Consider the following 15,157-nt stretch of genomic DNA (forward strand, 5'->3'; position numbering starts at 1 on the left):
CTTTTATTTTATCTCAACTCAAATATTTCTATCTGTAAATTTGAAATAATATTTTATCTTTAAATTCGATGTAAAACTATTTTCTAGTATATTTTTAGTATTTTATAGATATAGATTACCATATTAGGAAGAAACTATTCCTCAATTTGAATTGGTGATTTTTTTCTTATTATTACTTTCGTTTTTTTATTTTAGAATGATTTTTTAACTCAAAATTTATTACCTCAAAGATAGTAACTAATTATTAACAACACATAATGCATAATTTAAATTAAAAAATTAATTATTACATAACCTAATTTTGTCCCAAATTGCTAAGTGGTCTATTGTGAGATTGTCACTTGGCTTAATATGAAGGCTTTTTCCTCTTCTTTTAATAATATATTGACACTGATATGGATTTTTTTCATTATTGATTAGTTTTTTGTCAACTTTCGGTTTTCATTTTTTTCAAAATTGTACGAAAAAAATAGCGGCAAGTTTCCCTCCTTCTCTTTTTTGTGTTCCCAATTCCCTCTTTTTAATAAGAACTGTCGTCTCCCCATTTCTCAATTCTCCCTCTTTTCTCTCCCAACACTTTGTGATATTCATCTCCCTAATCAAATTATTGCACCACTTAGATTTATATTACCTACCTCCATTAATTTATTATTTCTTTCTCTTTCACACACACAAATTCTTTGTATTATGTAATGTTTAATTTTCTTCGAATTCTTTTGTTGATTTAATAACATAAAAGATCAAATTTGCGTGATGGGCGTTTTAAGACGCAAAGCCTCTTCTGACGCCTCCTTTGCTTTGGTACAAATCCTCAATCTAAGTTAAAAAATATTAATTATACTTCAATTTTTTTCTGTTGCATCTCTCATACGGAATATCTTTTTCTTTCAATTGTAGGGCAATAAAAATTTGGGTTTCTCCAGATGATATATTATGTGTACGTATTCGTGGGTTCTTATTAATTTAATTCTATTGTAGAGGTATGAAGAAAATTGTCTATTATTCATTAATTTTTGAGAGATTAGTTAATCTTAATTTCATATCTCTTTGTCTTAATTATTGTGGTTATTTGGAGTCAAAGAAGAATTAAATATTTACTGTCTAACTTTGACTAAGTACCTTTCTACCGGCCAGTGCTAATTTGTCGTTCTATTATTTTCTTCACAAACTAAAATATGGTATGACTAATGTTTGAAAATATGTTTTTTGCTAAATTATGTTATCAAATGTACTAAAATTATTTGTTTTCTTCCACAGGTACATGAAAGTTCAAATTTATTCAAGAGCAAAGTTACAAGACAAGTGGTTACATTAGCGTTTGAGGAAGCAACATATTTTTTTTCCTTAGTTTATTACTAAATTATTGTATTTCTATTTGACCTCATGTTGTTGAATGAATTTTAATTATTGTTGTGTTTTATATTAACGAGTTTGTAATGAGATATTATCTCGATATAGTACTAGTTCTTAATTATGTGATCATGGGTGAGAATTTTGTTGTTACCTTCCATGTTTTATTATGTTATTTTCATTTAGTAAATGATAAATTCTTGAATTAATGGGAAATTATTATACATAGTACCACTACGAATTTTGACGTCATCAAATGTTCATCATAAATTGACCACATTTAGTGACAAAAATATTTCATGTCCAAGAATTATCTATTTTCGGTTCATGATAATTTTAACTAGCATTGTAAAATAAAAAAAAATTGGCGACGACATAATAGTTTTCAACTACAAATTGTAAATTATTTTTGTAAAAGCAAAGTTGTCACTAATTTATATATTTGAGGACGAAATATTTTTTGTACATAAAATGTAGTTTTTAGTGACGAAATAACGTTAATTTAACTACGAAATACATATAACTTTAGAGACAATCAACGTCATCACTAATTAAACTAAATATTTAGTGACAAGGTAGTTTCGTCGGCATTGATAATCTTTTTAATGAAAAAATACGTTATTAGCGACAAATATTTTATACTTTTTTTGACAAACAAATTCGTCACAGATACTAGGCATTTGGTGATGAAAAAGAATTTCGTCACTAACAACTTGATTTAGCGACGAACCACAAAATTGCCTTTGTATACTTTTAGTGACGGTGTTTTCGGGACGAAAGATTGACAAATTATTTTTTGTCGCAAAAAATTTTTGTGATGAAATATGACTTTTAAGTAACAAAATGATTCGTCATTGACAATCAAATTTGTTGTAGTAGGTATCTATAGATGACTAATTACTATTAAAAGATAGTGCTTTATGAAAATTTTCCTATAAAATATTGATAGTCAAAGAATTAATCATTGTGCTTACCCATGAAGTTAGCTGACAACATCTTGCCCATCCCAGATTAGTGTACAACCGTTTCGGGTGTTCGGAATTTTTTAAAATGCAAAATTTAAAATACTCTTTCTGGTCCACAATAAGTGATCAATTTGCTTTGGGTACACCCATTAAAGAAATACTAAAATCTAAATAAAATTAGTTAGTGTGACTAAACTACCCTCAATTAAATGTTGCAGCATAATTTGATATGAAGAGTAAAAGACTTTTTAGGATACATACATAAGGATAATTTTGGAAAAATAAATTGAATTTTATCTTGATTATATAAATGAACACTTATTTTTTATCAAAATAAAAAAGTAAATTGATCACTTATTGTGAACAGGAGGGAGTATAGACTATCTATTTGTGTTTTGCCTTTTTCCAATAAAATACCTTTTTTCCAACGACATTAAAGGTGCAAGGGTAATTAGGCACTATTCTACTTTAATTGATTTTTTGGTTGATTTCACACATATTAAAAAAATTATCTTTTAGCATTAATTAATAAGGAAATTGATCATATTAACCTTAATTTATTCATTAAAAATATAACAAGTACTACTAGGCTCTTTACTCCAAGAGCAACTTTGGAAAAGAAAGTTAATTCCTTCATGATATATGAAAAAATCAAATATTATGGACTATAAAGAAGAGGACAAGAAATCAATTAAAGTGGACCGGAGGGAGTACATTATCGCCTACATTATAGCATGCTTGGCCAAGCTTAAAAATTGACTTATTTTGAGATGTGCTTTTTTCTTTTCAAAAGTGTTTTTCAAAAAAAGTACTTTTGATAAAACAGTTTATGCTTGACTAATTAATTTGAAAAAAATATTTTTTTCTCTAAAAGTTTGGCCAAATACTTTAACTTTGAACAAAAATATATTTTTTTGAACAAATAAAGTACTTTTGTCTTTGAATAAGTTTGGCCAAACACGCTAAACTGATACAAACCCCATATGTTCCATTAAAATTGCATGTATTTGCTTCTCCAAGTTTCTGAATTCGTTATTCAATAGTCAAGGATAATTATATATTTGGAATAATTTGTACTATATGTCTCTAAATAATTTATGGTTCTTGGTCATAATTAAACCAATATTCAGTGTCCAATATAAACCACTTGACAAATAGTGAACTCATCTGGTTTACATGGATATAAGGTTATTTTAAACAATTGCGTTTAAAACAAACTTTTCAACAGGAATATTAATACCGTTTATTTGTTATGTTTAGGTTATCGTAAGCCTGTACGAAAAGAAATAAAATTGGCAAGTAGAAAAGCCTGATATTAATTTAGTATCTTCCTCATTGTTTTGCTTTTTCTTCTTTTTTTCTCATTGACTAATTATATTTTCGCTAGGCGCCCATATTGTTGGCAAAAATCATCCTTAAACTATGGCTCAAACCAAGGAAACATCCTTGTCTTATCCTAGTAAACAAAAATCATCCTTATACTATTTAAAAAGTTGCAAGAATCATCATTCCATTAAATTTTATCACAAAAACTAACAGCATCGTCAAAAGACCATGTCCATCACGTGATTTTCCCCCTCAATTTTTCAATATTGTCCCTCCTGCCCAATCAACTTTTCCAAGAACGTGCTGACCGTCTTCTTTTTCCTTCTTAATTTTTGTTTCCTCCCTTTCTTCTTCTTCTTCTTCAAGAAAACTAGCAGGATGAACTAGGTGCTGCTTATTTCTTCTTTAAAGTTGCTACTATTTAATGAACAAAAATGGCCAATACTGAAATAACTTCTCCTTAAGTTATCTTCTTATAACAAGCAGATGATAACAAGAGATTGACACGACCTTGAGGTGGAAGTGCATTATGATCATGTAAAATCTTATATTTGTGCCGAGCTTTGATGAGGGTGCTGATTCTCTTTGTGTTAGTTTTATTAGTCTACCTATAAATGAGAAAAATTAAAAGGTTTTAGCTCTAAATCAAGAACCTGAAAGTCAGAAACTAGATTAGTTCTCTTCCATGAGGTCCAATTCCTCTCGATGCTCCCGCAAATCAAACAAAGAAGAGGGCCGATAATAACACCCGAGGGGTGAAGTCGGCTATGACAGGGCCGGGGGGAACAATAGCAGATTTGGTAACAACAATGAGAACGATCCTTTTAAAACCGAACTTATGAGGTTCACGACGGAAATAAACACCCGAATGGATCAAATTCCGGGCGCACCACCAGTATTGAAAGGACCAGATTCAAAGAAGTATACGCAACTACCGTTCAAACCGAGCATAGCAATAGAGTTGATCCTGAAGCGGTTCAAAATGTCGGATATGCCGAAGTATGATGGGACTTCAAATCATCAGGAGCATATCACCACCTATACAATGGCGATGAAGGGAAACGATTTGGCTCCGCACGATATTGAGTCAGTTTTTTTGAAGAAATTTGGGGAAACCCTCACGAATGGGGTCCTGACATGGTATTCACTCTTGCCCGAGCATTCCATAGATTCCTTCGAGATGCTCGTGGATTCTTTTATTAAGGCCCATGCCTGGGCTTGATAGGTACATGCTCGAAAGGCCAACATATTCATCATTGCACAAGGACAGTCGGAATTGTTGTGGAAGTTTGTGACCCGATTCCAGAAAGAAAGGATGTTGCTCCCGGTTGTACCAGACGAATGGGCCGCAGAAGCATTTACTAAAGGGTTGAATTTGAGAAGTTCTGATGCTTCACGAAAATTGAAAGAAAGTTTGCTTGAGTTCCAAGAAACAACATGGGCGGATATTCATAACTGGTATGAGCCAAAGATTAAAATTGAAGATGAACAACTCGGTTTCCAGCGTCAACCAAGGGCCGAGACCAGGAGAAGAATAAAGAGAAGTTGAAGGATGATCTCGACACAAATCGACAGTCTTCAAGGGGTCAGTTTTTGCCTGATGAGCAGGCCGAAGGATGCGGTAGAGGTTTTCGATCGGCGGATAGATTCTCTACCGATAGGAAAATTGATCGCGGTTAGAATAATAGGTCATTGCAGGACAAGGAGACGGCAGGTTCTTGAGATCCTTCCTATACCAGATTTTTCGAATACAACTTCAATGTTAATGTAGTAGAGCTGGTGTCGGCTATGAGGAACATTAAAGAAGCACGGAAGCCAATGAGATCCAATCCTAGCCAAAGATCCTAGTTTGTGGTGTGAATACCATGGAACCAATGGTCACCAGATAGAGGACTGTTGGCATCTGTGTGAGGAGGTGCCGACATTGTTGAAAACCAGCCATCTCAGGGAATATTTAAGCGATCGGGCAAAAAACAACTATGGCCACAATCGTGATAATGCAGAACCTTTGAAAATAGAAGAAGGTCCCCCACGATTGACGATCAACATGATTTTTTTTTTGGGGGGGGGGGAGATTAATGATGTAACATTTTCGGCGGCGAAAAAGACGAAGGTGTCAATGACCCACAGTAAGAGATTATCGGGAATCATTGAGGATGACATTACTTTCATAGAGGAAGACGCAGATTGAATGTTGCTGCCGCACAACGATGCATTGATAATTTCTTTAAATGTCATAGATTTTAAAATTAAACGTGTTTTGGTGAACCTGAAAAGTTCAGCCAATATCATCCAATGGAGAGTGTTGGAGCAAGCCAAGCTCACCGGAAGTATTATTCCGGTTTGCCGGGGTCAACCTAGTGAGTGTGACAATCTAAAGAGAGATCATGCTACCCACAAATGCCGAAAGGATGATGGAGATGGCCCTTTTCGAGGTGGTGGACGGTGATATGGGCAATAATATTATCTTGGGAAGGTCATGGTTGCACAAGATGAATGTTGTACTATCAATATATCATTAGTTGCTGAAATTCCCAACTCCCGAAGGAATTAGACAAATAAGAGGTGACCAACATACAACAAGGGAGATGAATGCTACTCAGTGTCCAGTAGCAAAGGGAAAGAGCATGTGGTATAGCAATTACAGGAACCGATGCCTCTTCCCAAGTCGAGCAAAGTCAACCAGGGGGGGAGTCATCGGAATCCTATCAAGTACCAAGATATTTTCAGGTATCGAAAGAAACGGATGCAACAAAATTCATAGCGAAAGAACTTGAACAAGTTGCAATGTTCGAAAAGTTCTTGGAGAGGAAGCTCCACTTGGGAATAGGATTACACCCCGAGCTCAAGTCTGGGTTTATCGAATTTCTTAAATCTAATGTCGATTACTTTGCGTGGTCACATGCAGATATGACAGGTATCCCGCCAGAAGTGTATGTGCACAAACTAAGTCTGGATCCCAACATCCCTCTGGTAAGACATAAAAATGTCCTATTGCCGAGGTTAGAAAAAAATTCGTCGAAGAAGAGGTAACTCGCTTGCTTGATATCGGTTCAATCCAAGAGGTAAAGTATCCTGACTGGCTAGCTAATGCGGTAGTAGTTCCAAAAAAGAATAACAAATTTTGTATGTGTGTAGACTACAAGGATTTAAATAAGACATGCCCAAGAGACTCTTTCCCACTGCCAAATATCGATCAAATGATTGATGGGATGATCAGGTACGAGTTTCCTTGATGCTTGCTCCAGGTACAACAAAATCAAGATGAACCCGGAGGATCAGGAATAAACTTCATTCATAACAAACTTTGACACATATTGCTACAATGTGATGCCATTCGGGCTTAAGAATGCCGGATCCACTTATTAGAGGCTTGTGAACAAAATGTTTGAGAAACAAATAGAGAAAACTATGGAGGTTAATATAGATGATATGACGGTTACGTCTTTGAGCGCAAATGATCATCTTAAACACTTGCAAGAAACCTTTGGCATCTTAAGGAAGCATAACATGAAGCTCAGCCCCAAAAGGTGTGCGTTCGGGGTCAGCTCCGGTAAGTTTCTGGGATTCCTGGTGTCAAAAAGGTGGATCGAGGTTAACCCCAACAAAATTAAAGACATCGAAGATGTCTTAGACCAACTATCAAGCGTAAAAGAGGTTTAAAGGCTGACAGGGAGATTGACCGCTTTGAGCAGATTCATTTCCCAATCTTCGGAAAAATACCATCATTTCTTTACGCTCCTCAAAAAGAAGAACAACTTTGAGTAGACTCCAGAATGTCAGTAGGCTTTGAATGATTTGAAAAGGTATTTGTCGAGTCCTCCATTACTGTTAAAACTGGAGGAAAGCAAACAACTGTTGATTTACTTAGCGGTCTAGAGGTAGCGGTAAGTGTTGTTTTAGTCTGTGAGGATGAAGGCACGCAATCTCCTATTTATTACGTTAGTAAAATTTAATAGGAGCTGAAACTCACTACCCACATCTGGAAAAATTGGCCTTAGCCCTCGTAGTCACCGCTCGAAAGCTAAGGCCTTATTTCCAATGTCACCTGATAGCCATGGTGACAACTTTTCCCCTGCGGAATATTCTTCACAAACCTGAAATTTCAGGTAGGCTGGCCAAATGGGCCATCAAAATGAGCAAATTTGATAGAGAGTATAAACCTAGGACTGCAATTAAGTCGCAAGCTTTGGCAGACTTTGTGGCTGATTTCAATTCGGGTCTATTACCTTTGTCTAACAAAGAAGCAGTAATGGTATCAGAATCGACATCAGGGGTATAGACCTTGTTCACAGACGTAGGTTCCGATATGAAGGGGTCCGGGCTCGGCATAGTGATAACCACACCCTCGGCAGAAACCCTAAGGCAGGCCATAAGAACAGTTCCTCTGACTAACAATGAAGAAGAGTATGAAGCTTTGATTGCAGGACTCTAGCAGACCCGAGGACTATACATCAAAGTCATAGAAATCAAATGTGATTCCCAATTGGTAGTAAATCAGGTATACGGGATCTTCAAAGCTAAAGAGGAACGCATGCAACAGTATGTAGTGAAAGTCCAGGCTCTGCTCGCTCGGTTCATGGAAAGGTCAATTATGCACATCTCGATAGAAGAGAATGCGGAGGCGGAAGCACTAGCCTATCTGGGTTCATCCACAAAAATGAAGGGATCGGACTCTGGTGCGGTTGTACAGCTTATGCATTCGATTCTAGACGCAAATAGCTATTGAAAAATGCAACCAACTTGGTCTGGGACTGCAGAAATAAGATCATTGACTATCTCAAGCACAGAAAATTGGTTGAAGCTCCTAAGGCATCTTGGGCGCTATGCACTAAAGCAGTGCGATACAGTTTCAAAGGATGTCAATTATACAGAAAATCCTTCCAAGGCCCGTTGGCCCGATGTTTGGGAGCGTCCGAAGCTAATTATATTGTGTGAGAAGTCCATGAAGGGATTTGCGAAAATCACTCAATCACGGATTCCTTGGTGTTAAAATTAACTAGGGCAGGATACTACTGGCCCTGGATGGAACGAAATGCCAAGGTTTATGTTCAATAATATGATAAATATCAATGCTATACACCATTGGTACATCAACCGGCAGAGCCACTACAATCAATGTTGTTGCCATGACCATTCATGAAGTGGGGGATGGATATAGTCGGTCCGCTGCCACCGGCCTCTGGTAAGGTAAGGTTTCTTTTGATTTTAACTAACTATTTTTCTAAGTGGGTTGAAGCATGTCCTTATTAGAAGATCGGCAAATGCGAAATGGTAGATTCTTGTGGGAGAATATAATCTGTAGATCTGAGATACCAAAAGAGATAGCTTGTGACAACATGCCACAATTTATAGGGGCTAAGGTCACAAAATTCCTGGGATATTTAAAAATCAAAAGGATCAAATCATCACCTTATCATCCAAGCGTAAACAGTCAAGCAGAATCAACAAACAAGGTGATTATGGAAGAAACCAAAGGGAAATGGCCCGAAGGGTTGCCAGGAGTACTATGGGCGTACCGGACAATGGCCAAATCAAGCACGGGGGAAACTCCTATCTCTCTTGTGTATGAAGCAGAAGCACTAATCCCGGTGAAAGTAGGAGAACCTACCCTGAGATATTTCCAAGCGGACAAAGAAGCAAACAATGAACCAATGTTGGTCAAATTGGAGTTGCTCGACGAACGCAGGGACCTGGTGCATATAAGGATGGAAACCCAAAAGCAGAGAATGGAAATATATTACAATTGAAGAGCCAACCTCCGGCATTTCAAAGTAGGAGACTTGGTTTTAAGGAAAGCAACTCATAACACCCGGTAGCTCAACACAGGAAAGCTGGGCCTAATGTGGGAAGGCCCATATCAGGTTTTAGCTTTCACCGAAAAAAGGTCATACGAATTGGAAAATCCAAGCGGAGTAAAGTTACCAAACAAATGGAATGCGGCACACCTCAAAAGATACTATTGCTGATGAGCCTCGCCTACACTGAAAGTATGTGCTGCACTCTTTATTCTTTCGTCTAGTTTTTGTCTCAATTAGGTTTCTTTAGGCAAGGTTTTTAATGAGGCAGCAACGGAAAATATACTATGAAGGAAGCTTCGTCAGCAGAAATAAGACCTTAAAATGACAAGGCATGCAAACAACGGATTACTACAGAACGATTAGATGATCTTTGGCTCGGTAGCAAAAGTTCCCACTAGGAAGTAAAATTTTCTGTCGGGCAAGGGTTACCCGACTGTTCACGAGTACAAGCCACTGGGACATTGTTAGATAGTATTTTGCTCGATAATAAAGTTCCTAATGGGAAGCTTGTTATCTAACTAAAGATTATCTAACCATCCACTAGTGGAATCTCCAAATGATCAAGACTTTCAGTGTTCAAATTTGCATTATTTGTATTCGAACACTGGGGGGGAATGATATGAGGATATGAAAACAATGACTGCCATATCGACCGGAATACAAAACCCTGAAGTAAAGTTGTATCATCGGGACTTGGGACTGAGCAGTTATCCCCGTAGAAACAAGTTGTACAAGTTATCCACAAGTAATGAAAACTTCTTTTTAGCACGACGAATGCTTATGTACTTTTGAAAATGGAAGGAATAAAGTACAGTCCTTTTATTTCTATCTTGTTTATTGTCTGAATGATGAATTAATTTTATCATTTGAAAGTTAAGCAAGTACTTCAAATTCTAGTGCTGTAATGAACAGGAGACGTCCTCTTCAAGATCACCGTAAATATAAGATGACCCTCTCTTATAAAACCTCATGTTAAAGGGTTGATTTCGGAAGAATTTATGCACGGAATCCAAATACTAAATAAAACCCTCATGTTAAAGGGTTGGTTTTGGAAGAATTTGTACTCGAAACCCAAATACTAATAAAACCCTCACGTTAAAGGGTTGATTTCGGAAGAACTCTTGCTCGGAATCTAAATACTATCGAGGAAAAATACACCTGAAGCCTCGCATATCTCAGCGCGGAAAACTTGCCAGAATACTTGAACAAAATGGATGCAAAAGGGAAAACTTGCACAATACTTAAACAGAAAATACACAAAGAGAAAAATTTGCACGATATTTGAACGAAAAGATGCTTCTATTCACAATAAACATGCCAAACAACACAAGTAAAAAAGTATGAGAAAGAAAAGAAAGCAAAAGCTAAGTCGCCGCATCTCCAGAACCTGGAGGAAGAGAAGTATCTACGCGCCCGGGAGAAGTAGGTGGATTCACTGCCGGTTCAATATCTTGGCCTTCTGCATCGTCACCTTCTGGTTCTTGTTCTGTTCCCAAGAACTCGGAATCAGAACCAGAAGGGTTGGTAGCATTAGGCCGTACCGGAAGACCACTTCGGGTAGTTAACTCCATCTCACGGGCCTTAGCGATTTCGGCATTGAAGTCGATAACACCCATTTTGACCTATTTCAAGGTTTTTCTCCTCATGTTGCACATAGAATATATTATTTCAACAATTAGGGAAGTCGATCGGTGCTGAAGTTATTCTTTAAGTTGGTCAACCTCGGCAGAAAGGCTGTCCCACGCATATCTAGTTGTCCGAAGGCTGACATCAAGGTCACGAACATGAGATGAAAACTTTATTGTGCTACATAACCTTCTTATGACTCTCCTCCAACCGGGCATACTTCTCCTCAGCAGCAGCAATTTCTTTAGTTTCGGAGTTTAAGGCTGCCTCCAAATTATTCAATCTTTTGGCAGAGGCAGCCTCACGATCAGATGCAGCAAGAATGGTATTTTGGACTTCAACCCATTTGGCCCTAGCTTCTTCAAATTGCACCTTTAATTGTGCGGTCTCCTAGCCAAGGGTTAATTTATTGCTCCGTTTTCCGCAACCAAGCCTCCAACTTCACGACCTTAGCAACTCGCGCTTCCAGTTCTAAGAGGCGAGCATCGGTTTGATCCTGCTCGGCCAAAAGTTGATCCCGCTCGGAGGTAAGTTACTCCTTATCACGAATTAGACTTTGAAGGCCCTTCGAAGCAAGGAAACCGGCCTGCAAAACAAAAAGGCAAACTCAAAAACCTGTCATAATAAAGATAGAAGAAACAACAAAGAAAACAAAGACTATACCACCATTGTGTTGTGCATTGCATTATTCTGCAAACACTCTCCCGAGAGAGTTTGCACTTTATTCCTATCTTTTTCTGACGCCAAAGGCTTCAGATAGTTATCAAGTTCCACAGGTTTGGATAATATATGGCATCCGGTAGAAACCGAAAGGGTGACGCTCCTCCTCTTTTGGGGATCTTCAGAGGGGGCAGAATAGTTATGCCCCAAATTCCCATGAACTGGGGACATGGGAGGAGGAATATCACCCTCTCGGGAAATTGCAGCCAGTGGAGATGATGTAGCAGTTGCTGGTGGAGAAGACAGAGTTGGTGAAGAAAGAGATAAAGCTGATAGCATTGTAGGTTGAGAAGCGGCTACGGCAAATGCAACGCTGGTTGTTGGTTGCTCATCAACCGAAGACTAAAGGGACCCGGTACTCAGCCTCCCTATACATGGCATGGAAACTAGGACACGAAAGCGGGAGCTATCATTTTCCACCAAATTATACTCCCCCTAGAGTGTCGAGGCATCTTCCTCGATTGGTGTAACTAACTCAACAGATTGAGCATCCTATTGAGCTGATGAAGGTCGTCGTCTTCTATGTAGAGAAGCTTCCTCATTACTGGCTTCTCCATTATCGTCAATCACCACGGTATCTATGGCCGGCTCGGGTACAATGCTCAAAACCACATCATCTGAAGACGACTTAGGCACAACACTCCTTGCCTTTTTATTTTTTCCCTCGGCCGCGGAGGAATGTCTCGTTTTTGGTTGCTTGTTCTCCGGCCAGGGACTTCGAAAAGAAGCACTCGCACCAGAAATAGGTTTGGAGACACCTGTTTGGGTGAAAGCCTCCTGCATCAGCCTCGCTGCGTCAGCAGGATCAGTAATAACGTCCTCATCGGGGATGACAACTGAGCTATGGGATTGACCTGAATTCAACAGAAGAGAAAGGTTAATCAATTTTTATTATACGAAAAGTAAAAACAAGATGAGTTCAACTTACCATGATATTTGGCCCTCCACCCATACTTAAGGGCCAGTTCTTTCCACGTGTGAGTTTCGGATATTCTAGACCCACTGGTCCAACCCTTCAACCCTAGGTGGTGTCTATCGAATTGCTGAAATAAGTGAAAGAAGAGGGATCCGTAACAACATGGGTGATCTTTAATTAGAAGAAAAGACAAATGATAAACTACGAGCACAGTTCCACAATTTCGGAAAGGATGGAGCCGTGGCCGCAACGATATCCCTAGTGGAAACTGGAACGAACCATTCTATCGTTGTCGTTATCCATGCTAGTCAGTAGAGCATGGGTGCCACGTTTGCTTAAATTTATCATTCCCCACAGAAAATCTTGGGGGAATAAATATTCATTAATCAAGCCAGGGCCAGCTCCTCACCCGTCTCCTGGCACAGACGCTGAAGACAAACAACTGTCCTCCATGCAGAAGGACTCACTTGTGCCAGGCATACCTGGTAACGGATGCAGAACTCCACGATAACATAGTCAAGCTGCTCACTCAAAGAGAATGGTCCCAAAGTGAAGGGATACGTATAAAATTACGTGAAACCCTTACTGGGTAGGGTTATCCGCTCTGCCAGGTCAGGAGAGATGATGTTCAAGTCATGGCAATGGTAGTCTTCCTTTATAGCAGGAATACTGGAAGGGCGGATAAAAGAAGGATACTCGCCAATAGACCACATACGGGGATTTAGCGAAAGGGTACTTCTCTTCGAAGTCCTTAGTCGTGACAAGGCTCCTTGGAATGATGGTGTTCACCGTATGAGGAGCAGCATCATCAGCCTTACATTTGTTCTTTGAGAAACTAGGATTTTTGAAAGAAGAAAGCCATTTTTATTAGAAAGGAGGAAAAGGTTTTCTCTGAAGAAGAAGGTTAGAGAAAGTTGAAGACAAATACGAGTTAAGAGAATTTGAGAGAGTTTGGAAAGTTATAAAATGTAAATGAAGAAGTTTGATGCGTATAAGTAAAGGAATAGGCGGCTAAAATCGTGGCCATAATTACCTCGATAACCTGCAAAAGTGGTACTGAATCGTGGGATGACGCGTGTTTGAGGCATTAAATGCAGAGATATGTGCATCTAATCAACTGTCAGAAACTTTTCAGAGAGGATCTCGTAGACTTTCCCGCCAAAAAAGGTAACTCTACCAACTTCCCGATGACACAAAGTTATGACACCGGAAAGCAAGGGAACTATCTGTATAGGGTAAAATATGTTCATATTAAATGATCGTGTGAGAAAATAACATGTGGAGCCGAAGACAGAAGGAAGTCAGGACCAAAGGCAACAATCTTTTTTGTTATCGGAGAGAATGATATTCATAAAAGAGAAATAAATGCATGTCACCCGGTAGCATTTAATGCAAAATATCTATAGCATTAAGTGTACACTCCGTTATAGAGAATATGGCATTCACTACCTACCGTTACACATTCTTCAATGGTCCTCATAATTGTCATTTAAAAGGTGTTTGATCCCAGGATCTTGTTCCCTAGGTGCAACTATAAATAGTGAGCTCTACCATCATTGTAAGGGGACAAATTTTCTGACAAGCATACACTATACTTTGTTTAAAGCTCAATTATATTTTACTTTCTTGCTTATTTACATTGTTCTTACTACCTCCAAAAGCTCTGCTCCTGGGACCAAGATATCTACTGTTGTATCTCTGTTTTAAGGCTAGCTAAGTCTTACATTCTTGCCTAATTTACTTATCATTTTAGGATTAAATTGATTCACTTGTCTATAAACCACGTATAAATTCAACTGTATAGTTTTACAGGTAAACACTTACATTCCAAGTTCAAATAGGTGATGACTTTATATTTTTACTCATTAAATCAAACCTAGTAATTATACTATTTTGGCAAAATAATTGTTTGTGACCTTTAGAATTTTTAGTTGGTAGCTACAACCCTAATTTGTTACTCCCTCCGTTGCAATATATGTGAACCTGTTTGATTGGATATGAAGTTTAAGAAAAAATAAAGACTTTTTGAATTTGTGGTCCTAATCAAGTGAAAAAGGGGTCCAGAGTATTTGTGTGGTTATAAAAGCTTCTCATTAAGGGTAGAATTGAAATTTTAAGCTAAATTATTTCCAAATTTAAAAAGGGATCATTCTTTTTGGAACAGACTAAAAAAGAAATAGATTCAAATAAACTAAAATACAAAGAGTAATATTTATTATCCTGGAACGCAACTTTATTATAAATTTAATTCCTATGGCCTGGGTTGGAATTTTAATGTATCTATACAGATATGTTGTATCTCGTATGGTCAGCAAAATCTAGGATGCTAGCTAGGTATATGGTAAAAGTTCTCCTTCATCATGGTAAAAAAGCACATCACACTTCACTAATAGCATGTTTGGCCAAGGTTTAAAAATCAGTATATTTTGAGAAGTATTTTTGCAAAAATACTT

The 15,157-nt window shown here is 37.8% G+C and overlaps 1 protein-coding gene across 1 annotated transcript; it reads left to right on the forward strand.

Annotated features, from left to right (window-relative positions):
- Nucleotides 1-8,905: 8,905 nt before the first annotated feature.
- On the forward strand, nt 8,906-9,391 carry LOC138874888 (uncharacterized). Its single transcript, XM_070153678.1, has one exon. It carries the CDS (start codon nt 8,906-8,908, stop codon nt 9,389-9,391), a length of 486 nt encoding a protein of 161 aa, XP_070009779.1.
- The last annotated feature ends 5,766 nt before the right edge of the window (nt 9,392-15,157 follow it).

Source organism: Nicotiana sylvestris, chromosome 8, assembly GCF_000393655.2.
Source record: "Nicotiana sylvestris chromosome 8, ASM39365v2, whole genome shotgun sequence".
In the NCBI taxonomy this organism is placed as follows: domain Eukaryota; kingdom Viridiplantae; phylum Streptophyta; class Magnoliopsida; order Solanales; family Solanaceae; genus Nicotiana; species Nicotiana sylvestris.

Coding starts and splice junctions, on each gene's coding strand:
- LOC138874888 (XM_070153678.1), top strand. CDS start 8,906: ATGCGAAATGGTAGATTCTTGTGGGAGAATATAATCTGTAGATCTGAG.